The 24,820-nt window shown below is 39.0% G+C and overlaps 1 protein-coding gene across 3 annotated transcripts in view; it reads right to left on the minus strand.

The window, feature by feature from the left end:
• optn (optineurin) overlaps positions 1–24,037 on the minus strand; it is a 36,155-nt gene extending 12,118 nt beyond the window's left edge. For 2 of the 3 annotated variants that reach the window (XM_068005065.1, XM_068005068.1), the window contains exons 1-11: positions 23,972–24,037; positions 22,033–22,233; positions 17,886–18,079; positions 17,171–17,362; positions 16,396–16,472; positions 13,420–13,557; positions 12,670–12,865; positions 11,311–11,426; positions 6,879–7,049; positions 5,924–6,017; positions 121–255 (exon numbers count right to left, since the gene is read on the minus strand). In XM_068005065.1, the coding sequence (XP_067861166.1) occupies positions 121–255; positions 5,924–6,017; positions 6,879–7,049; positions 11,311–11,426; positions 12,670–12,865; positions 13,420–13,557; positions 16,396–16,472; positions 17,171–17,362; positions 17,886–18,079; positions 22,033–22,219 (1,500 nt within the window). In that variant the 5' untranslated portion in view covers positions 22,220–22,233; positions 23,972–24,037. The remainder of the gene's footprint in view (positions 1–120; positions 256–5,923; positions 6,018–6,878; positions 7,050–11,310; positions 11,427–12,669; positions 12,866–13,419; positions 13,558–16,395; positions 16,473–17,170; positions 17,363–17,885; positions 18,080–22,032; positions 22,234–23,971) is intronic. The other variant, XM_068005067.1, reaches the window with a different exon arrangement.
• Between the last annotated feature and the right edge of the window lie 783 nt (positions 24,038–24,820).

A 24,820-nucleotide genomic window follows, 5' to 3' on the forward strand; every position in this document is an offset into this window, starting at 1 on the left:
ACTGAAAGAAAGACCGAGTGGTTTAACAAAACATTCCTTGGAGACAAAAATTACAACCATTAAGTACATACAAATTACACCGATTACGTTTTTTTAAAAAAACAAACCTCAGAATCTAACCTGTGCATTCAACTCATCTGCTTGCTGTGCAACAGTCTGCGTCATTTGAGCGATCACTTGCTGATTTGCTTCCATCGTTTTTTTAGCTACATCCAGCTCCACAGTGAGATCGTTCAGTGTCTGCATCTGTTTATTCTGTCAACATATCAAAATGGAATTCAAATTTAACACATATTTTGCTATAGAATGATCAAGGCTAACTGTTACTAGGTAGAGTTTTTCAGATATCACCATACATAATACAGAGTTAAAGAATTACATACAATATTTTAAAGATTCAATAAAAGTATTTGATTAGATCTTTTTTCTCAGACCAGCTGATATTGCACATCATACTGTTTTTAATATAGAGATCCATTTGGGCTCATTATTAAATATAACGTCCCTCCATTCTGTTCCCAGGCTATGTAATGGGAATGGCCAAAAAAGCAATCAGGTGAAACCCCACTTAGCTAATGGTGTTCTTGGACAGCTACTAGAGATCACAGATTACACTCAAATTTTTCTTCCATCCTTGTGGGAAAGTGCCACTGAGCACTTCCCAATAAATATGGTTGGGATGGGTGCTCGGCAAAGTGTATGTGGGGAGAGGAGTGGAAGAGGGGAGAAAAACAATGAGACCTGAATGTCAGAGCACTGGGCTGTGGTGCTTCAATGTACTGGGTTACCATGCCTGCAGTCCATTTAAAAATAAAAGGAAGAAACATTTTGCTTTTTATAAATAGTACAGAAAACAAGTTAGTTTGGTTAATGGTCTATGATGAGCTTGAGCTAAAATAAGACCAAACTAGAAATAAAAGTTTAAAAAGCGATCATTTTGCACTACTATAGTTGTGAAAAAACACAGCATAAATACTTCAATGAATGCCTTCGACTGGTGCTTTTCCTTTGGTAACAAAACTGTTAACATGGCTAGAAGTGGAATCTTTCCTTTAAAAAAAACCTACCTAGGATCAAAGACTCAATTTTACCATGGCTAGTTTGAACAGTAACTCCCTTGAGTGGGGCTGAGTTCCAGAAGACCATAGGTCACTCCATGGTCACCACCAATTGCAGTTCAATTACCAGCTGAGGCAGATAATGTCAAGTTGTCTTTCTGCAAAATGGAGCACTTTGCTAGCATACCATTCTACCGTGTGGCTCACTCAAAAACAAACAGCCAAAGGAAATTTCAATTGCATGTGGATTTAAAACAATAGTCACTGGGGGCCTGTTGGTATATCACTGAGTGGGTCACATGTAGGTTCCAAACTACAATCCTTCATAAGAGCAGTTCAGTTCCTGATCTCGTCCTGGACACTGAAAGAAGGCACTTCTGAAGAAGGGATGGAAGGAATTTAAAAAACATTTTTAAGAAGTAGAACTGTTGATAAAAAATGAAATTTAAAAAAGGTCTATCATGCCATCCACAAACGGTCCCCTTTTGTAACCATTACATAAGGGAGAAAATAACCATTGAAGAGAAAACAGTAAACTTAAGCAACAATGATTGCTAAACTTCAATATTAAACACTAAATCTCCTTATTGCGTATTTTATATAAAAATTTAGATACTTGAGAGAAAGAACAGTACACATCAATCTTTGGACTGCAAATGACCCCATGCACTATTCTGAGTTTGTGCATTACCAATTCAAATTGAATTCTCAGGTTATTACTATGTTCCAGTGGTTCTCAAACTTTATGGCCAGCACCCAATTTATCTCCCTTAATCCCAGTTTTTTCTTGCCTCTAATCATGTCAAGTGCTGTTCAGGTCAACCTAATGGGCATGTGGATTTGTTTACACAGAATTCACTTGGGCTGTAATGAAGAATAAATTTCAGTGGTGAAAGACGCAAACAAACACATGCCTGATCAGGAATGAATGGAAAATTGGTATCAGCTCCACTCTACTTCACTGAAGTCGTAAGTATAAAGTAGAGCTTTAGGAAGCAGCTTTTAATGTAACTGACATTGTAACTATTGTAAACAATTTTACAACACCAAGTTATAGTCCAACGATTTTATTTTTAATCCCACAAGCTTTCGGGGGCTTTCCCCTTCCTCAGGCAGTGTGGACACTTCCACACTGCCTGAGGAAGGGGAAAGCCCCCGAAAGCTTGTGGGATTAAAAATAAAATCGTTGGACTATAACTTGGTGTTGTAAAATTGTTTACAATTGTTAACCCCAGTCCATCACCGGCATCTCCACATCATGACATTGTAACTGGCAGTGCTACAGTCCTGACAGCGTTACAGGTTAAAATCAATTGGGACTTTTTGCAAAGGAATCCCCCAAATCTGATGTCAATACTTAACCGATATAAAACAGAAAATGTTGTAAATATACAGGTCAGTCAGCATCTGAGAAAAAAAGACACGTTATTGCAGTACCTTAAGTGTGCAAGTTGAAAAACAAAAACAGTAACAGTTAGACCAGGGCAACAAAAAATTCTCAAACAAAAGACTAAATATTGTAAACGCTGGAAATCGGAAATATAAACCCATGTCCTGATAAACGGCAATGCCTGAAACGTTGGGCTGGATCTTGCTGGAGCGGGGCATCTCACGATATGTCACGTTAGTTAGACATTTTTCTGCACCCTTCAGCTCAAAAATCTTTTTCGCTGTAAATTGCTGGAAGCGCAAGATGATAACGGCACGGCGAGGGCAACAGGGCATCTGGGACCTTAGTGAACGGCAGGACCAACAGTCTATCACCTTAATCAATGAGATTTAAAGATTGAGAAAGAAACAGAGGAATAATGAGAAGGAGGCTGAATTAGAGTCAACACAGGTACAGAAAGAGAAATAAAGAGAGGGAAAGAAAGATTGGATTAAGAGATGAAAAAGAGACACAAAGGAAAAGTAAGAAACAAAAAATCAAAAAATTTAAAATTTGACGTATTTAAAATCTCCAAGAACAATTTACCACCTGAAGGAATGAGACGCCACAGTTTAAATTGTTCAATTTCTGGGCCAGAGATTAATTGGCACTGCATTACACTTATCATGTTGTTAAAAAGGTATTTGTGCTATTAATTACCAGACTTAACTTTCTGTGGTGAGTTTAAAGGGCAATTAATGTGCAAATCCAGCAAGTTCTTAAAAACAATGGAGAGACTAAGGGTGAGATGCCGTTTGTGCGAAGCAAACAGTGGAGTGGCGTAAATCAACCTGTAAGTTCTGGAGATTCGTAACACAAGGCCTATCTCTTAATCCCCTGAACTTGCTGGCCAATTTGGACATTAACAACAGCTCGTGTCATTAGCACACCGTTTATATTTCAAGCAAGATCTGGCCGATTGACTTGTTCAATCTCTCCACAGATGCTGTGCCTGACGTGCTGAGTGTTTTCAACATTTTCTGTTTTAGAACTTTGTCTGGATCGGTCAGCGGTCCAAGAGTTAATTCTGCTTTACACAGCTTACTCCAAGGAAACATACACAAGGACATGATCTTTCCTGCTGTACACATACTTTATTGTTCCTACCCCATTCCATTTGATACATTAACTACTGAATACAAGTGATGGTAATGTTTTACAGATACTAGGAAATCACTGATGTGCCACTCAGGCAGACATGATGCTGGGTTGTCATAACCTTCACAGCTGAGGAATCAGAGTGGGATTGTTGAAGGTCTACACAACTTGTTTTTTTCCGTATCTGAAAAAGCAAAATTCCTTTTTCTGTGGCATGCAACTGGAAACAATGGACTATTCAATAGTTTAGAGCTCAACATGTTGACAGCTCAACAAACTTGCTGTTAACTCAACTATCCATTAGAAAGCTGAATAATCTGCATAATACTTCAGCAGGCCAGATTATCATGAATGATGATGGACATATCAATGGGTAAAGCAAATGTGAAAACAATTGTTCAGGTGTAAGAACAGCCAGATTTCCAAAAGGCATACACTGAATCCCAGGCTACTCCTGATCAATCTTTTGTTTCTTAACCTGTCCCATTACCACCCCTCCTTGCCTTGCACCATCAGTCCTTTTGTCATTTAATCACTTGTGCCCTCTACCCTATCACAGACCATCCCTTCTGTTCTTTTCTCTCCTCTCCTCCCCTCCCTTCCCCCCCCCCTTTCCTTGGCTCTGTACTTGCTCCACAAATGCTGCCCGACTTTCTGAGCTTCTCCAGCATTGTCTGTTTTTATTTTATATACTGAATCCCTGTTGGCTTTTCTATAATTGTCAAGTCAGAACAGGAACAAGTTACATAATTTTCTGCTTCATGTCAGTGATTTTTTCTGCTTTATGAGCTCTGAGAATTGAACAGCACATGATAGAAACTGGCTTCTGTTCCAGGATTGACCAGTATTCATTAATAAGATTCAGCAAACAACCATAAAACATGGAATGGATGACTTCAGGTACCAAATTTCTAGCTTCCGGAAAACTACTTAAAGTACTACACCAGGACAAAGACTTACAATGGGGCTTGACTGCAGATATCGGCATAAAAATTCCCATTTAAAAATAAAAACACAAAACAATTTGTTGATGTGGTGTGGCCTGGCCTTCTAACTGGGGACCCATATTATAGCAATTTGAGACCAAAAAAAAATGAACGAAGGAACAAACTAAGCACTAAAACATAACATTTTGGGACTGACACAGCTTCAGCTCCCAGTACCACTTGCTTCTCATTGTTTTCAGTGCTAGCACTCCTCACTGACTATTGCTTTCAGAGAACACACAGCGCCTAGCACTCCTTGCTACCCATTGCTTTCAATGGAGAAAGGGATCAGGGTTGTCATTTCCATACAGCTGTACTCCAAATACAAGTCAATACCTCCAGTAGATGGGAGAAAATTAGTATGGTCTCAATTGAGTTCACTGCAAAGAAAAACAAAATCACTGACCATTTAGCACTAACTGGCAGAAAATAGATGTTGTGCAAATTGGAAATGTCATATCAGTTCATTCAACAAATGCTCTTCTGAGGTTGAGTGAAGATAACAGAGCACGCCTTTGAGGGGATGTACCCTTCCATGAAGGTGCCTGCACACTTCCTCCCAGCGTCCTCCTTCAGGAAACATGCTACCTGAGATAGTAGGATTGGCAGCCCACTCCCAGCTGTGGGTAGTACTAATTCCTTTCCAAGTTATGCACTTCCTGGCCCAGGATAGTCAATGCTGTTCCTAGCCATGCAACAGGAAGTAGCATTCAAGGAAATCCTAATGGAAGCTCCTCCTCTAAATTTCCTTCTTTCCTTGGGAAGGCATCTGATCTCTGCTCAGCCAAGATCAGAAACTCAGCAGATTGGGGAAAACAAACCTGTGCTCCACCACATTGAGGCATCAAGCATAAGTGCTCCCACATGCTGTTTAAGACTGTGTAGGAGTTTTATGCTGCACTCATTAACCCACACTACAGCTGATACTAAGTGCAAAAATTAGAAAGTTATTCTATTCAAAACTGATGAGCACAAGGTTTTAACAATTTAAAAATAAGTAAAGTAAATCAGACTGAAGACATTTCAGCTTCATTGTATGCTGCAGCCTCCTAACAGGAGAACTCCTAAAGATCATGAGCTACACAAATCAGTTTCTACACTGAATCAATCAAATATCTCTAAAGCTGGTTAGATTTCAGCATTGCTAAGCAACCTCACAGTCCATACAGGAGTTTCAATACTAGACATTTACACTAGCAGCACACTCTGGAGTGATGCACATTCATATCAGGACTTTAAAATTTGTTCGAGTACAGTGGTGGGAAAAAAAGGGAAAGATAAACGTATTGACTTTTTAAAATGTACACAGCACTAAAAACCCCAAAGACATACTTCCCAAATAATGAACATACCTCTTTAGTTTTCATATCTTCCTTAACCTTCATAAGCTCATTGTAGTCTTTAAACAAATGATCATAGGCAGCTTGCATTTGCACAAGTTTTCTCCTGTTTAGAAAGAACCAAAATAAGTAAATTACTAAAAAAGAGGTATTATGTACGGTTAGTTATATTTTTACTATTTAAGCATTTATTCTAAACATTTTATTTTTCATACTCAAAAGAAAAAATAGAATAACTTCTTTTATTTTCAATGCTGTTCTAACATTAATGCCCTTTATATCATCCAGACAATAATTTTTATAAAGCAAATTTTTCTTCCCATTTGCTTCACTTATCTATTCTGAAGGTGCCAATTTATGCTGGAGTTTGGTTCTACAGATGCCGGTAACCCCTGGTAACTCACTCCAAGTAGCCATTCTTCACAACCCATGTTGCCTCAGTTGTCAGCACTCTCATCACTGGGTCAGAAGATTGTAAGTTGATGCCAGGTTTGAGCTTGTCATTCAGACTAATATTCCAGTATAGTACTGAAAGTGCTGTCCTTTGGATGACACTTTAAAATCAACTCATATGGACATTAAAAATCCTATAGTATTATATACAAGGAGGAATGAGTTCTCCTGCTGCCCTGCCCAACACTTTTTTAAAAAAATCACCAAAAACAGATAACTGGTCATTCAGCTCATAGTGGAACACTACCGGCACAAAATGCTTGCTGCATTAGCCTACATAACAATCAATATGCTTCATAATAATTCATTGCATGAAGCACTTTGCAATATTTTGACATGATAAAGCACTACATGAATTCAAGTAAGGTCTGAGTGCCACAGGCTATTCAATTATGGGACATGGCAGCACAGCCAGATCCTAACTCCATCCAAAGTCATGAATCATTCTTTTATAATAGATAATAGTAAATAATGAGTTTGAGAGAAAAGAGGAAACCAAACGTTAAAAACTTACTTTTCCTCTGCTAATTTCAATTTTTCATCTGCTAATTTCATCTGCTCAATTTTTTGTTCTGATTGTAAGCTTTCCACTTGTAGCTTCAGCTTTTCATTGGAAAACTTCAGCTGCCTCATTTCCTCTATACCCACCTGGCTGTTAGCCAGCTTTTGTTCCAATTCCAGACATCTGAAAGAGAACAAGCGATTAATAATTATGTATTTTGCTACACCACAGTTAATGCTTTTTCTGTATCAACCACAAAGAAGTCAAACTCTATTGAAATTCTTCGGCCTAAAAGTGGTTAAAATATTCACTTCAAGCTAAATTTAGGATCAGGACAAAGTTTTGCATTTTCCAAGCTGGTTTGAATTTGATAGGTATTTCTGTCCATCAAAACGTTCTGGAAGCACATGCATCATTTCTGAAACTTTTTTGCCATTTTTAAGATCATTCAATTATCTTCTACAGATACCAACCTCCATCTGGGAGGACATTTATAGTGTGGAATCATTCACATAAAACGGAGTAAAGAGAAAAACAGGTCTAAAAGGTGCTGCTTTTCTCCTAGCTCTAGTAAAACCATTTTAGATATTTACATCCTAGTTGTTCCAATGAAATTTACATAACTGTTTTTGAATGTAACTATTTCTTTAAAATAGCCACTTCCACACTTAGGTCACCAAGAGGTAGCATTCAAATAGACAATGTTCTGAGCAAAGAAAAGCCTGGGAACTACAGACCGGTGAGCCTGACATCTGTAGTGGGTAAGTTGTTAGAGGGTATTCTGAGAGACAGGATCTACGGGCATTTGGAGAGGCAGGGACTGATTAGGAACAGTCAGCATGGTTTTGCGAGAGGAAAATCATGTCTCACAAATTTGATTGAGTTTTTTGAAGGGGTAACCAAGAAGATAGATGAGGGCTGTGCAGTAGACGTGGTCTACATGGACTTTAGCAAAGCCTTTGACCAGGTACCGCATTGTAGGTTGTTACATAAGGTTAAATCTCACGCGATCCAAGGTGAGGTAGCCAATTGGATACAACATTGGCTTGACGACAGAAGACAGAGGGTGGGTGTAGAGGGTTGTTTTTCAAATTGGAGGCCTGTGACCAGCGGTGTGCCTCAGGGATCGGTGCTGGGTCCGCTGTTATTTGTTATTTATATTAATGATTTGGATGAGAATTTAGGAGGCATGGTTAGTAAGTTTGCAGATGACACCAAGATTGGTGGCATCGTGGACAGTGAAGAAGGTTATCTAGGATTGCAACGGGATCTTGATAAATTGGGACAGTGGGCCGATGAATGGCAGATGGAGTTTAATTTAGATAAATGTGAGGTGATGCATTTTGGTAGATCGAATCGGGCCAGGACCTACTCCGTTAATGGTAGGGCGTTGGGGAGAGTTATAGAACAAAGAGATCTAGGAGTACAGGTTCATAGCTCCTTGAAAGTGGAGTCACAGGTGGATAGGGTGGTGAAGAAGGCATTCAGCTTGCTTGGTTTCATTGGTCAGAACACTGAATACAGGAGTTGGGATGTCTTGTTGAAGTTGTACAAGACATTAGTTAGGCCACACTTGGAATACTGTGTACAGTTCTGGTCACCCTATTATAGAAAGGATATTATTAAACTAGAAAGAGTGCAGAAAAGATTTACTAGGATGCTGCCGGGACTTGATGGTTTGACTTATAGGGAGAGGTTAGATAGACTGGGACTTTTTTCCCTGGAGAGTAGGAGGTTGAGGGGTGATCTTATACAAGTCTATAAAATAATGAGGGGCATAGATAAGGTAGATAGTCAAAATCTTTTCCCAAAGGTAGGGGAGTCTATAACGAGGGGGCATAGATTTAAGGTGAGAGATACAAAAGGGTCCAGAGGGGCAATTTTTTCACTGAAAGGGTGGTGAGTGTCTGGAACGAGCTGCCAGAGGCAGTAGTAGAGGCGGGTACAATTTTGTCTTTTAAAAAGCATTTGGACAGTTACATGGGTAAGATGGGTACAGAGGGATATGGGCCAAGTGCAGGCAATTGGGACTAGCTTAGTGGTATAAACTGGGCGACATGGACATGTTGGGCCGAAGGGCCTGTTTCCATGTTGTAAACTTCTATGATTCTCTATGATTCTAAGTAATGCAGCTTGTTAAGAACAGCAAAGCAAAAGTGCCAGAGACCAATGGGACACAAGTTCTTGCCAACACTGATGAATATTCCTATCTTAATGATTGTGAACTTGTTCTGACATGGGAAAACAACAGAAAACTGATACTAACAACAGGACTAAAACGATGGGCAACTTTCTTCAAGTGACAGTATCCCAGGTGATATTTCCATGAGGGGTTATAGTAATACACTATTTTGAATGATTGGGAATTTATGTTATGCCAGTGAAGTGATGCAGCAGGTTGGTGTTCCAATATGCTTTGCTATAAAACAATAGCATGTGCGTTGCCTCCTATGATTCACCACATGCACCATTCCCTGGCCATGAGCTGACCTGCTCCCAGGCATCTACAAATGCTGTTCTGTAACCGTACAGTAAGAAATGTTTGAAAGGAAGTTGGTTGCAGTGATGTTGGGGTTCGTTAGTGGATAGGAGTTAAGGACCATTTTTCAGAGTGGCTGGTGTTCCACGGGGTTCAGTTCTGAAGCCACTAACTGTTCAGTGTGCATATCAATAATTTGGATGTGGGCTCAGAGGGAAATATGCAGATGATACCAAAATAGGAGGTATGTTAATTCATTGGACGACAAAAGAATGCTGCAACAGGATATTGATAAGATGGGGGAATGGGCTAAAAAGTGACATATGGAATTCAATGTCAGAAAGAGTGAGCTGATAGATTTTGGTAAAAAAATAACAGCAGTAATTATACTCTGAATGGGAGTAGGATCAGTGTTGTGGAAGAGCAGGGGGATTTGGGGATACAGGTCACAAGATATTAAAGGCAGCATTTCAGGTTGATAAGCTGTTAAAAAAAAAGCTAATGTCATTCTAGGTTTTATCATGATACAAAACAGATTCACTAGGATGCTATGAGAAAATACAAATACAAAAGACCGTAAATTTTTTAATTTTTTTTGCATTTGAACACCACAGATTATGAGGTGGTATGATTGAAATGTTTAAAATTATGAAAAGATGGGAAAGGGCAAGAAGAAGTTGGTTTCCAGTAGGTGAGGGGTCTGGAATAAGGGGCTATAGATACAAGATTTAATCCAAGAGATTTGGAACAGACAGCAAGAGAAGCTTCTTTACACAGAGTTGGAATGCTGTGAGACTCTCTTCCAGGCTTACTCTGGCACGGGACGAACCAGAAGTGTGCATCTATGTTCTCTGCCACCAACCCATGCAGACAACCTTCTACCAGCTCCCTCAACGTGATGCTTTATGACCAACTTAGTTGCTCAAGAGCAGCTTGTGGCAACTTTCCCTCCTTTCCTGTACGAAACAATGATCTCCGCTCAGTGTCTCCCTCTTGCAGAACATCTGAGGTTATTAAATCATTACATACAGAATAATGGGCCAGAATTTGCTGCCAAAATAACAGTGCTTTTAAAGCGCATGCTGTTATTTGTGTGTAAGTTGTCCAGCAATTTGTGGCGAGAGATGCGCCCAGGAGTTGCGAATTGCCACAAATTGCTGGACGATTTGCACAGCTCCATCATTAGCCTCATGAAAACGGCAGCTTGCCTTCAACCTCCCCATGATTTTCAAGAAATTGCTGCATTTGCGCATTAATTATCAATTAAACTCACCGCAGAAAGTTAGGGCTGGTACTTAACAGGGTGAAGACCCTTTTAATGACGAGATTTATGCTCCTGCAATGCTACTCAACTTCTCCAGCCCAGAAAGGGAACAATTGTGGAGACTCACTCCTGCAGGTAGTAAATTGTTCAGATTTTTTCTTATTTTTCCTTTCTATCTCTCTTCATCCAATCTTTCTTTCCCTCCCTATTTCTTTTTCAGTGCCTGATTTGATTCTTATTCACCCTATTTCCCTCTCCGTCGTTCCTCTGTTTCTTTCTCAATCCTTAAATCACATTGGTTAAGGAGATAAAGTTTTGGTCCTGTTGACCTCGCTACACCGTTATCAGCTCGCACTTCCGGAAGTTTGCAGCGCAAAAATGTGAGCTGAAGGGTGAGGGTAAAAAAGTGTAACTAACGGGGCATGCCGTGAGATGTCCCATTCCAGCAAATTCTGGACCAGTGTCTCAATGGCACCCGTGCATACCACTTCTTAAGGCGAAGCGTTCAAACTGTATTTTAAACTGAACATTAGATGGTCTGCAGCTGTATTGGACTTCAGTGGACTACAGAAGCAATTCTTCTCAATTCAACGTTGACAATCTGAACTATATCTGAAACATTAAAAACACCTCTTTTTAGAATAAATATAGAGTTTCTCCAGATTTAATTTACTTATCCATTTTCAAAGCATACTTCTTACCCCTCTTGAAGAGACTTCTTCATGTGTTCAGCTTCATCCAGTTTTTTCTGGGCTTCCTGTAAGTCTTTTACTAATGACATCACTTGTGACTTCAATACTTCAACTTCATTCGAAGGCTGAATAGACAAACAGCACTCCGTTAATCTGACTGCTGACTTTTTATAGTATGGAACTGTATAATGTAATAACTGTGCAATATTGCTGCAGGTATTAAATATATTATATTGTGCAGTTTGTTCTAAGGAGCTAATTCTATGCATATACCAATCATAGTTTACACGACCGATGCTGTTGCTGGATACCTCTATACTGTTAAATAATATATTTTCAATTTCACTGGTGTGAAAATAATAGTTCACATTTTGGCAAATATCCCAACATGACAACTTGGCATGGTTATCACCTGTTGGCAGAGTAAGGTTTTAGAAACAAAAAAAAGCTATGCATGTAAGAAGATTGGATAGTGAAGTGCTAGATTTACATACTAGCAGACTCCCCAGAGAAGCAGATAGTATCGATCAATTCAAATGCAAATTTGATAGATTTCTTTCAGAAGACAATATTTCGGGATACATTGTATGAGTAATAAGAGACATGGCATATGGTAAGTGTAGCATGCTTGGAAGGAACAGGTGACTTTGGACCTATGGTTCCCAATGCAAGTGTCAGCCTTGGCTCAGTAGTAGCACTCTCACCTCTGAGCAAGAAGGTTGTGGATTCAAATCCCATTCCAGAGACTTGAGCAAATAATCTAGGCTGGCATTTCACTGCAGGACTAAGGGAGCGCTGCGCTGGTGGAGATTCTGTCTTCTGAAGATGAGACATTAAGCTGAGGACCCGTCTGCCCTCTCAGGTGGACATAAAAGTTCCCATGGCACTATTTGGAGGAGAGCAGGGGAGTTCTCCTGATGCTGCGGCTAACATTTATCCCTCAACCAACACCTAAAACAGATTATCTGGTCATTTATTTTATTTCTGTTTGTGGGACCATGCTGTTAGCAAATTGGCTGCTGTGTTCCCTACATTACAACGGTGACTACACTTCAAAAGTACTTCATTGGCTGTAAGCGCTTTGGAACATCCTGAAGTTATGAAAGGTGCTAAAGACGCTATATAAATACAAATCTTCTTTCTTTCCACCACTCGGGGTTTCCTCACCTCATGTCTGGGTCTATTGTTGACTAATGATAAGAGATTGATTGTTGCATCACGCGACTACCAGGATGGTAGAAGGCAAACTAGATGGACCTTGGTCGTTTTTCGTTGATCAGTTCCTAAACAAATGAATCTCCTTCACAGCAACCTTGGAATCCATTTCAGTTTTACAAACCTCTGCAACAAGTGCTATGAAGCACTTACTTGGTTGTCAGGAGTATTCAATCCCTCTCCTGAAGCAGCAGCTGTTTCAACATTCTGTTGGTCTACATTGACATTAGTCAGCATACTCTCAGATGCCACTTCCTGTTTGGTATCGGATGAAGGCTGCTCTGCTGCAATCTTCTCAGTCTGTGTTGCAACTTCAGCTGTTTCAACAACTTTTTCGAGCTCTGAAACCCTGAAAAATATTGCCAAGTTGTGTGAGTACTTACCATGAAGGAGCACAATGGAAGCTAATCTCAAATGATGAAAGAACCCAAACTCTATTTATTTGTACAAGTACAAAGGCCAAGAATCTTATTTAAAGTTGGGTTTAAAAAAAAAGTTGGATAAAGACTCCCAACCTTTAACCCCATTCATTGTGGTCCTATAACAGGGAAAGTATTTACTGCCCTTTCTTCAACTCCCTTTAGAATTTCAATCCAATTTGTCATGTGACCAACAGTAAATGGAATTATCTTTTTCTAGTTCACTTCCTATGTCAAGAAGTCACACAAAATGACAACTTCACTGTTCACACAATTATGGCACCAATCAAGCTGTTAGAAGGTTGGCAAATCAAATTGATTACATTCAATGAACAATAAAATTGAATTTTGGACATTACAACCAATGGGGTCCATTATATATCTACAATTCTCAAAATTACTGCATTAGACTTTGAATTAGAATGCAAAGTATTTAAAATTTTGGTTCTATTAGTTTTGACTAGACAGACTTGAAACCCTTTACCTTTTCTTTGAAGACTGAAGCGCATGTTCAAGTTTTTCCAACTTCTGAGTCTCGTCCCTCAGCATATGAAGAAGTTGGCTGACCGTTAGCTCTTCTGATATGAGACGTTTCCCAGTTTCATCATGTTTCTTTGGCCTGCTTTTCAATGATCAAAATATTATAATTTAAATACACAGTGTTAATTATTTCAAACTATTGCTAATGAAAAAAATACAATACAGAAAAGGACTTTTCATTCTTTAAAACTGACCAAATATAAACATGAATTTCACTTATTTATTCTTTCAAGGAAGGCGAATTACCATTAAAGTATAACTTTCAAAAAGAAAAAGCTGTCAAATTTCTTATAAGCCTTGAAACTGACCTTGCAGAACATCAAGGTATCAATCCAACATTACCACCTACATTATTCAGCCCTGACTAACAATATTCCACAGGTGACACTTTCATGGTCCTGGAAGCCCAAAATACATTTTGCTCAGTAATGCACCTGATAATCTATCTACATAAGAAATAGAAGCAGGAGTAGGCCATATGGCTCCTCGGGCCTGATCTTTGACCTCAACTCCACTTTCCCACCCTATCCCCATTTCCCTTGAATTCCTTAGTGTCCAAAAATCTATTGCTCAGTCTTGAATATACTCATCCACAGCCCTCTGGGGTACAGAATTCCAAAGATTCACAACCCTCTGAGTGAAGAAATTTCTCTTCATCTCAGTCCTAAATGGCTGACTCCTTACCCTAGTTCTGGACTCTCCAGCCAGGGGAAACAGCCTCTCAGCATCTACCCTGTCGAGCCCTCTCACAATCTTATGTTTCAATGAGATCACCTCGCTTTCTTCTAAACTCGAGAGTATAGGCCCATTCTACTCAATCTCTCCTCCTAGCACAACCCTCTCATCCCAGGAATCAATCCAGTGCCTCTAAAGTATCGATGTCAATACAACTGTCAAAGTCACCAACTCTTAACTTACCTTTAACTGCTTCTGTCAAGACTCTATTCCACACATCTATTAATTTTTCTAAATTCCCCCATAATATTGCAACATCTTACACATCTGAAGTTTTTTTTTGGGAGTCTGTATGTTTTTACCCATGGTCTTACAAAGTAATAGCTATTATGTTTTAGCTCTATCCTTGTCTAGTAATACACAGCTTCATTTCTCTTAAAGTCTATTCCTCTTAATTTGAAGTCAACTTCTGTTTAAAAAAAATTATTCCTGTAAATCCAACAATTTTAATGACTGAACACCAAAGCACTACAAGAAAACAAAAAAATGCCATAAACACAGCAATTATTGAAGTGCTATGATCAAAACTTGAGCATTGCATTGCGCAGCTTGTACAAAGTTCAGTCATACCACAAAATACTCATTAATTGCGGTTTGCCACCTGTTAAAAGCACATTCATCCACAAAAATGTCCATTCTATTTAGTGCAGACAAAAGTTCCATTGGGACATCTAGCTAGTTGTCAACCATTGCACATAATTGGATGCCATGGTGTGGTGGGGGGCTGGTTTCTGTACTTCTGTCAGTGCGCTGGACCCACTCACAAGGTTTCTTCATGTGGCAGCAGCATCCTCCAGCACACCAATGATTTCCATATTAATGACAAATCCAGACCTCAGGACTTCCTCAACACTGAGAATAGATTCCAAACTCTCGGTGCTGGTAGTTGCAACAGAGAACATATTCCTTTTAAAAAGAGGTTCTCTGCTTCAGAATCAGCTGTCAGTGCCTGTGTGGGATCCTAAACTGTCAATTCCAGCTGCTTCCTCTGCTGGTGGGATCAATTACAGTGTCAAAAGCAGTTGGCAACGGATTCTACTTTTAGCTTATTCCATGATGAACAGCTTATGGGGACTATCCGCAGTACATCCAATGAAAATGGCACATTAGCATCACAAATGCCAATCACTTTGCACTAAACATTTCTTCTTGAATTGTTTCAAAGCATACATCACACAAACATCCATTGGCTGAATCGCAGAAGTCTTGTTTGGCAGGAAAAAGGCGAAATCCATTGCATTTAGATGAAGGCACTTTGTGAGCCCCACAGTTAGCAACAATCAAGGTGACTTTTCTGCCTTTTGATGCCATACTTTGATCAAAGTGTCACAGCCATTCCTCAAAAAGTGCAGCTTGCAAAAAAGGCCAATGTCATCCACATTTAAGATGGCATTAGGTTTACTGAGGTAAAATTTCAGTTGGTAATATTTTCCGTGGAAATATCACTTACCTCTACTTGTCTGGACCTGGACTTAATTGCATGGTTATTTTTGAAGCAGCTGATCCACAATGCAGAAATAGGGTCAGTTCCATATTCTTTGGTGAATTCATTTGCTTTTTACAGCAAGGCCAGGCTAGATAGCTGCTCTGATTTCCTTGAATCAGTTCAGCAAAGATGATTCTGCATCAGGATAAGCTGATGAGCAGTGATTCTCTCTTTGTTTTTCAGGTAGGTGGAGAGGGATGTTAAATTTCTGTGCCACAACTTTCATTTCTGCAGGGTGTTCCTTCAAATATTAGATAATCTTAGATTTTTCTTCCAATGGTTAGGGTCTTGTACTTCTGACTAGCCACATTCCCAAACCGCTCTCAAGTTGCTCTCTGTATCCACCCAACAATGCAATGCATTCATACGGGGCAAGGCAGGTACATCTGTGCACCTGATGTTGATCATGGTGTTGAAATGAAATTAAGTGGTACATTTCACTAGTTTGAGGTAGCAATTTGAATTTGAACTAAGTAGCTCTTGTGAAGCAACAAAATTTCAGTGGATTTTCCAATAGCTATTGTTTGCACAATTCTGTTTTGAAGGAATGGAGAATTTACATAAAGTACTTTCAAATTAAGAGTAGACCGTACATAATAAATCAGTGCAAAATGTGTAGCTTTGAATGTTTGAATAACATATAATCTTACTTCAAATTTTAGTGATGTGACAATGAAGCACACAAATGAAATCACTCACCTGTAGGTGGCATGGTTGTCTGTACCCTTACACTGCAATTCCTTTGTTGCTTTTAATTCACCATCATCCATAGCTTCCTACAGAATTAAAGAGCATCACTGCATGCAAACTACACTAAACAATTATATCACTGCAGTAAACAATGTTAAAAATGACATTTAAACATAAAAAAATTCAAAAAAAGTGTTTTCTAGAATTGAAATCCAATTAACAAAACATATTCTACACCTAAAATTTTCAGAAAAAAAATCTTCTAAAATTTTTAGAAATTTTATCATCCTTTTGAATATATTTTAAAATTTTGATCCTGACTTTTAGATCTCCTGCACATGCTCCATTTCCCATCCAATGTACTCCCACTATTGCTCTTGAATTGAATGTCAGGACTTGAATGAACAGTACAGGTTGATTTGCTTTCCACTTCTCCCCATTCCCAGCCTTTTGCGCTTGCCGCCTTTCGAATGCAAAGTTCTTGAAAGCAGTATGTCACAGTACAGAATCACAGCAATTAGTCCCAGGTCTGCAATTTCATGGTGCAGTGCATTCTTTCACTTTATAAAGGTGCTTTGCTAGCATTTTTCAACTTTCATACATTAGGTTAATACCACAGACTTGGCTCATAAATTGAATAGGATCCTGTTAAAAACTGTAATTTATACTGCATTCAGTTCTACTTTTAGTGTAGAAATACATAATTGTACACTGTAACAGTAACCAATTTCAAGAACTGGTGTGTTCTGGATTTCCATATACTTTATATAGCTTTCCCACATACCACCATTCGAATTTCAACAAATGAATCATCCGGTGATCCAGCACCCAACTTCAGTAGGAGCTCTGAATTCATGGCAACCAAATCAGCTTTTTCTGTCTGCAACCTGCTAACAAGCGCTTTCAGTTGCTGAACATCTTGTTCCACCGGATTAGAGCATGCACCTTCAGAGAATGAGTCACCTTTGGGTACCCCCTGTCAGAAAACAAAAATTATATATTTTAAAAATAACATCCGACAGATTACTTAGAAACATAAGAAAGTATGAAATGAGAGGAAGAAATTGTGCCCATAAAGCCCATTCCTTCCAAGAGACTAAGTATAATTTGTGCAGTCATGGACTCTTTCCAATGTATAAGGGAGGTAAAAATCTGAAGTTATAATTCTATGACATCAAACCTGACTAGCCACATTCTACAGATGATATCATTGCATTCCATGAAAGGACTGGAAGGATAGTGTTTCATAAATTCTGATCATCAGTGTCTACACTTAGAACTTTTAAACTCATTCTTAACCAGGCATTTGGCCACTCTTTTGTAAAAGGATTGGAGAGATAAGACAGTTTTTTAAAATCAACTATTTCACATTGTGTAATTGCCTTTCAGCATTTCCCCTTAATGAGAACAAATTAAAATATTTCAGCCTCCATATCTATAGTGAAATTAAGTAAGTTTACATACAGTGCTTTAAATCTTAAAATTCCTGTTCTGTATACCTGTAAACCGCCTTGATTTAGTTCTTGTATTTTATTCTTTAAGGCTTCGTTCTCTGCAGCAAAGTCTGTTAGTCGGGTTTTGGCCTCCTCAAATTTATTCTGAATATACTCCCGCTCTTCTCTCTGTTTCTCACGCCAAGTTGCAAGTTCTTCATAACGTTCCTTCATAGCATGATTTGTTTGCTTGATGGCTTCTGCAAGACACAAACACCAATACTTTGCTTTAAAAAAACAAAATATGAAGCTGTCCAGTAAATTAAATCAATCTAAAAGAATATGTCTGTAATTTAGTTAAAGACTAAATATAATTTTTTTTTAAAAAAGCCCTTCACTGCACACTTCTTTTATTCACAATTGAGAGCTAATTGACCTACTAAAAAAAGTTCTGCAATGTATTAAATTACTGTAGGAATACAGTAATATAAAATATAACTAATAAGGGTAGGCATTGATTCCATTGCTCACCATTTCTTTGGAAATCCTCCAGAATTTTTGTACAATTAAAAAAAGCTTCCAGATTCCTTTTATAAAGTGTTCTTTGTGATTTTGTCAAACCAAAAATGGTGCAGAATGGGCATCAGAAAACATTCCGTTGTGTCTAGTTGACTTCAAAAGGCTATATAGTTAGCAGTCTTGTGCAAAAAAGTGTGCTCAACTGTGGGGCTAGAGATGTATGATGTGCTACCCATCTTAGGTTCTCTGTGCCTATCCTAGCTTTGTCTTTTTTACCTCTAGTTCAACTTGCTTCACATGCCTGAAGTATAAAAGAGCTTTGAGAAAACATTTTTTTTAAATGGACATGAAAAATGAGAGATGCAGCTTGATAGAGTGAGCTTATAAAAAACACATTCCAAAGCTACAAAATCAAAATCAGAGCAAGTGACTGTTCTCTAGTTTAATAAAAGTGCTTTGGTTTATGCTTTTTGTTTGTTACTTAATTATTCCTGATAATATTTGAAGAAGCATTGCAGTTGAAATTGCACCAAGAATATAAAGCTACAAAGCCAGCTAGTCCCAGTGCTGTGGTTGTCTTTTGTCAAAGAAGCAGAAAGTTTCACATGGTAATATCTGATACTATCTCTGCAACAATGTTTTTCAGGGTCACACTAACAATTTTATTTTTAAAAATTCTTTGTTCCATACAAGCAAGTCTCTGACTGACAATTAACCTTCTTATTTTTAATTAAGAGCTATGATTCTTACATGAACGCAAGGATTCTATTTCTGTGGTTTAGCTCATTCTCTCAGCACAGCAATTTAATACAGTATTTTTCAGGTCCTTTCATTTTAGGGAGGTTTTGCAGAAGGATAAATTCAAAACAAAATTACCCACACACTTGCTAATCCAACTGTGAGTGCTCCACAATACAACCATCATACCCACTTTTACCAACTGAGAGCCAACAGCTCTTCTCTTTACAACCACTAATAATATCATCTAGAAAATCTTACACTTGAAAATTGTATTACCTATTATACAACACCATATGGTGTAATGGCGGTTTATACTTCCAACATTTCTTCAAAAAGCCAATCTGAGATGTATGTTTTATTTACAAAAAAAACCTTCCTGACACGTAGTCCTTAACTAAGCATCTTTATGGCTTTAAGAGTGAAAATGATTTAACTTTATTTTCCAAGTTAATAATCCACATTACAACAATGGAAATGGTCATGGCTGACAAAATTTCAGTACCAGTGTCATCTGATTTCCGTAATGCACTAATCCTTCAACATGTACCCTCCATATAAAACACCAAACTCTTAATTTAATATTTACCTGTATGCATGTGATGCAAACATATGAAATGGACAGCAATTGTATTCAAAATATAAATCACTGAGTCAGATCTATAACTTAGTGTGTCTTTGGAGATATTAGACCTGACATCACTTAGTATGTTACTTCCTGGTTAAAAAAACGTGGTTCCCTGCTGCATTGAGGCCTCTAAAATACTGAAGGCTACTTAATTTGAGATGAGCAAAGAACTACCAAACCAAGGTTTTAAATTAAATTGAGAGAATAGCACAAGTTTCCTGCCAGAGTAGCAGGTATGTAGAACAGATTTGCAGCAAAATAAGTTGATGCTGTGTTGAATAAATCCTTTGTGAAGCAGCTGGATAAACATTGGTTGGTAATGGGCTTGGAAGTTACAGATATAAACACAAATGATCAAATACGCCATAGGACGCTGCTGGTCCTGTGTTGTGGAAATCAGCAGGCCGGGGTTGAATAGTGAAGATGTGGGAAAGCACGAAAATTATAGAGTTCTGCTTAACTATTTATGCAGAACCTTCCCGAAGGAACTGAAACAGATTTAATAAAATCCACAGTAGTATAGATTCTATATGATCCATGGAAAAAGCTGGCTAGATGAGATAAATGGTCTTCTTGATTTGTATATTCTTGTTACTTTTCCCCTACCCTTACCGCCGGTGGTTGAATCCAGTTGAACATCAACTTTAAAAATTAGATTGAATTTCCTCCCTTTTAATCTCCCAGGTGACTCCCCATTATCCAGCTGACAGGACTGTTGGGCAACTTCCTCTCAGATGGAAGCATACTTTAATATTTTTAAAATATAATTTTTAAGGACTATATACCCACACTGGCCAAATTAAAAATTAAAACAAAGCTGGCTTTTATGGAAAAAAAAACTTGCATGAGTATAGAGCCTCATCATGTCTCAGAAACATCTAGGAAAAGGAGTAGGCCATTCAGCCTCTCGAGCCTGTTCCGCTATTCAATTAGATCATAGCTGATCTGTATCTTAACTCCATTTACCCACCTTGGTTCCATATCCCTTAATATCCTTGTCTAACAAAAATATATCAATCTCAGTTTTGAAATTTTCAATTGACCAAGCCTCAACAGCTTTTTGGGGAGATTGTTCCAGATTTCCACTACCCTTTGTGTGAAGAAGTGCTTCCTGACATCACCCTGAATGGCCTAGCTCTAATTTTGAGGTTATGCCCCCTTGTTTTTGACTCCCCCACCAGAGAAAATAGTTTCTCGCTACCAACCCTATCAAATTCTTTAATCATCTTATATGCCTCAATTATATCACCCCTTAATCTTCTATACTTGAGGGAATACAAGCCTAGTCTGTGCAATATTCCCTCATAATTTAACCCTGTTACCTCAGTATAATTCTGGTGAATCTGCACTGCACCCCTCCAAGGCCAATATATCCTTCCTGAGGTGCGGTGCCCAGAACTGAACAAGGTACTCCAAATGCTGTCTAACCAGAGCTTTATACAACTGTAGCATAACTTCTGCCCTTTGTATTCCAGCTCCCTTGAGATGAAACTAACATTCCATTAGACTTTAAAAAAATTTTTTGTATCTGTCCACTAGTTTTAAGTGATTTCTGTACATGGACCCCTAAATCTCTCTGCTCCTCCACAGTTCCCAGCTTCTCACCATTTAGAAAATACTATGATCTATCTTTCTTAGGTTGAGCTCCATCTGCCAGTTTTACCCACTCACTTAATATAGCAATGTCCCTTTGTAACTTTCTGCTCCCATCTACATTACTTATTGTGCCATTTAACTTAGTGTCGTCAGCAAACTTGGATATATGGCTCTCTATTCCTTCATCCAGGTCATTTATAAATATAGTGAAAAGCTGTGGCCCCAGTACAGATCCCCAGGGACACCACTAGTCACATCCTGCCAATTGGAGTACATACCCATTATCCCTACTCTCTGTCTCCTACCTCCAAACCAATTCCCTACCATTCTGCTTCTAAAGTCAATTGAACTAATTCAAGACAAGCACAGCCGGATAAATAGGAGCAAGTCACCTGCCTGACTTCAGACAAGAAATGGTGCCAAGGGAGTGGATTACCTTAGCAGAGACTAGAACCGAAAAAGTTTAAAATAAAAAAAAATCCATATACGTAAAGGTGTGTGTAACTAGATGATACAAAATAATGTATTTTTTTCACCTGCAGCTCTTGATCTGTTACTATATATCATTTCCACACGTAGTAGCTGTGGAGAGTTGTTAAGTGGTGGAAATGTACTCTTTTATAATTTCATTAATCATTGACATCCAAATCTAAACAATTTTGTGAATGAATGACAGCAATTACAGGTTTCCAGCAATAAAAATTGTTTAATGCACTAGAAAAGTAAGCGAACCTTTTAACTCATTGTTCTCCTTAATAAGTTCGTCCATTTGCTGTAAGGTTTCTTCTGGGGTGAACGTATCCAACGTGTGGGGACCATTGATGTTCATGGCAGTAACATTCACAGCATGCTGGCCCTGATTCAAATTCTCTGCAGTATGTCCAAGAGCAGGAGTAGTTAACTGGTTAGAACACATCATTGCCTTTTCTCATTCTGAAAGAAAAACATTAAAAAATATAAAAAAGCTAACATCACAAGATAATTCTATACTAATTAAGGCACTTTAATAACTACTACTTCAGCCTAAGCGTTCTAAAAAATATTATATATAGTGCAGTTTTACTGCACATTTAGCAACAATGCAAAGCAGCTTTCAAATCACAATGAAGTAAAAATACACAACATAACTCCAGCTGAACTGGCGCCTTTACTGTTGTCACAGCTGAGATCAGCTGACTTAGCACATACTGGTGATCAAACCAGAGACTGTCCTTGTCTGTTGAGATGATCTTACACTATTTTAGCTTTATGTTGGATTGCAGTATAACTGCAATTGTACAAAACCACCTTTTTAAACTTTAATTTTAAGGTTTAAAAAGGGCCCAGAAAGCTTGTGGGTCACCTTTAAGTTTATTAATGTTAGAAAAGAAACAAGTTGGCTCAATTCTACCCACCCCCTCCCAAACATTTTCTCTCCTTTTCTCCTGAAGGTGTTGCCTTATGCTGTAGTATAGCTTTAAAGGCACCAACAGACTTCACGTACATCACCTAAATAAATGGCTATTCTTCACATAAGCTTAGACAGTGAATGTCAGCAGGTTATTGACCATGTTGTCCAATCCTGTCTGGAGATATGCATGTTAATGGATAATGATCCAAAGTGGGAACCTGGCTGATTTTTCCTCCCTCTGACCAGTGGCATTAATACTGCAAAATGCTGGAAATCTGAAATAAAAACAGAAAAATGCTGAGAACACTCAGCAAGTCAGGCAGCATTTGTGGAGAAAGAAACGGACGTAACGTTTCAGGTCGATAACCTTTCATCAGAACGGATGCTGCCTGACTTGCTGAGTATTTCCAGCATTTTCTGTTTTTATTTCAGATTTCCAGCATCCGCAGTATTTTGCTTCTGATCCAGTGCAGAATGGGGTCGAACCTGGGCCCTTGCTGTTCTGCATGACACAGTGCATTTCAGTTATACGATTTAGGTCTTGAAAAGTAGGCCGCCTTCTTTTTTTGTTCCGGAAAGCAACACTCAAAATGTTACAATACGTTTATGGGAGAAAATAGAATTCTGTTTAATTTTACATAACTTATTTTCAGACCATACAAGTTCTTCACCTTTCTTACGTTAACACTGAAGGGAGGGAGTGAAGCTTCGGCTCCCTCTCACTACAGTTTTGCTGGTTAGTGCTATTTCTATCTGAAAAGGTTCTACTCAGTGATGTTTGCGACAGAACCCAGAAGCTGCACCTTTACAAGCAACATCCGATGACAACATTGAGCGAGTGTTCAAAGGGAGAGATAACTAACTCAGATCGGAGTTCACAACACATGGCCCCTGCTGGCGGCAGCACTTTTTAAGCCAACCTTTCAAAACAAGGCCCGGATGGCAACACCCCAGGTTTCGGTTTCATGTTCCCATAACTATTGCTCAATGTGACCACAGTTGTACCATGTCCCACCCGAAGCCTGCCGTTCTCTACACCAGACCAGGGACGATTCCCTCCCTCCCTCCCTTTAGCGACCATCCTACACTCTGACTGCCCAGAAGCACAAGCCGCCCCTGGGGCGCCAGTTACTCAGGACTTCTCGGGCTTGGTTTCGCCTGGCACCGGTTAAAATCGGCCAATTACGTTTTCCATCAGCCTCCGTGTTTCGCGGTTAAGGCAGACCATTTTAACCGCTGGTGCGCCACAATTACTTAATTTGCCTGACTGTTAACACTCACCGCTTTGCCTTCTCCTCTCGCTGCGCAGCCGCTCTCACCGCGCTCGCGCTCGCGCTTCGCCTGACGCGTGACCTGAGCGTTGCGTCAATGGGACGGGTCACGTGCCCCCCGAAGGTGACGCTCCGCCGCCATCTTGGTAAAGGACGAGGGTGCGGAGAGAGGATTCTCCACACTGATGTCATTCCTGCTGATATCTTCTCGGTTGTCTGGGGGTTCTCCCGCTGCCCTAACATTTACCTCTCAACCAACCCACTGAAAATCAAATCAAATCAAATCAACTGGTCGTTAATTTCATTGTTGTTTGTGGGATCTTGCTATGCAGTATCTGATTGCTGTGTTTGCCTAAATATCCAACAGCCACTGCACTGCAAAGTAATTGTATGTGAAGAGCTTTAAGATGTTTCTGAGAGACATGATAAGGCACTGTATAAACGACAGTCTTCCAGAGCTCTCAAGTTAGGGGAAATGTTAAGGAGGTGACAAAGAACTTTACTGAATGTGAAGGTAAGACCAGAGGAACAAGATTCAACCAGCAAAAGGTAAATCTAGGACTGATGTCAGGAAGTTTTTCACACAAAGAGTGGTCAATACATGGAACAGGCTTCCAGGTAGGATAATGGCAGCAAAACCATGAAATCTTTTTAAAAAACAGGATGGGCTGAATGCCCTTATTCATCCATCATGTAATCTGATCAACAATATAATAGACCAGTTAGCTATACTGCAGGTTCTGCATATAATGTAACTTGGGTGTACGATTGGTCACCCAAATCAAATTTAGGCAAGCAGTAGATACCATCTTGAAGTAGTCCCATATTGCTTTGACTTCATACTAACTGTAGCACAACA

The sequence above is a fragment of the Heptranchias perlo genome, chromosome 24, assembly GCF_035084215.1.
Source record: "Heptranchias perlo isolate sHepPer1 chromosome 24, sHepPer1.hap1, whole genome shotgun sequence".
NCBI lineage: Eukaryota > Metazoa > Chordata > Chondrichthyes > Hexanchiformes > Hexanchidae > Heptranchias > Heptranchias perlo.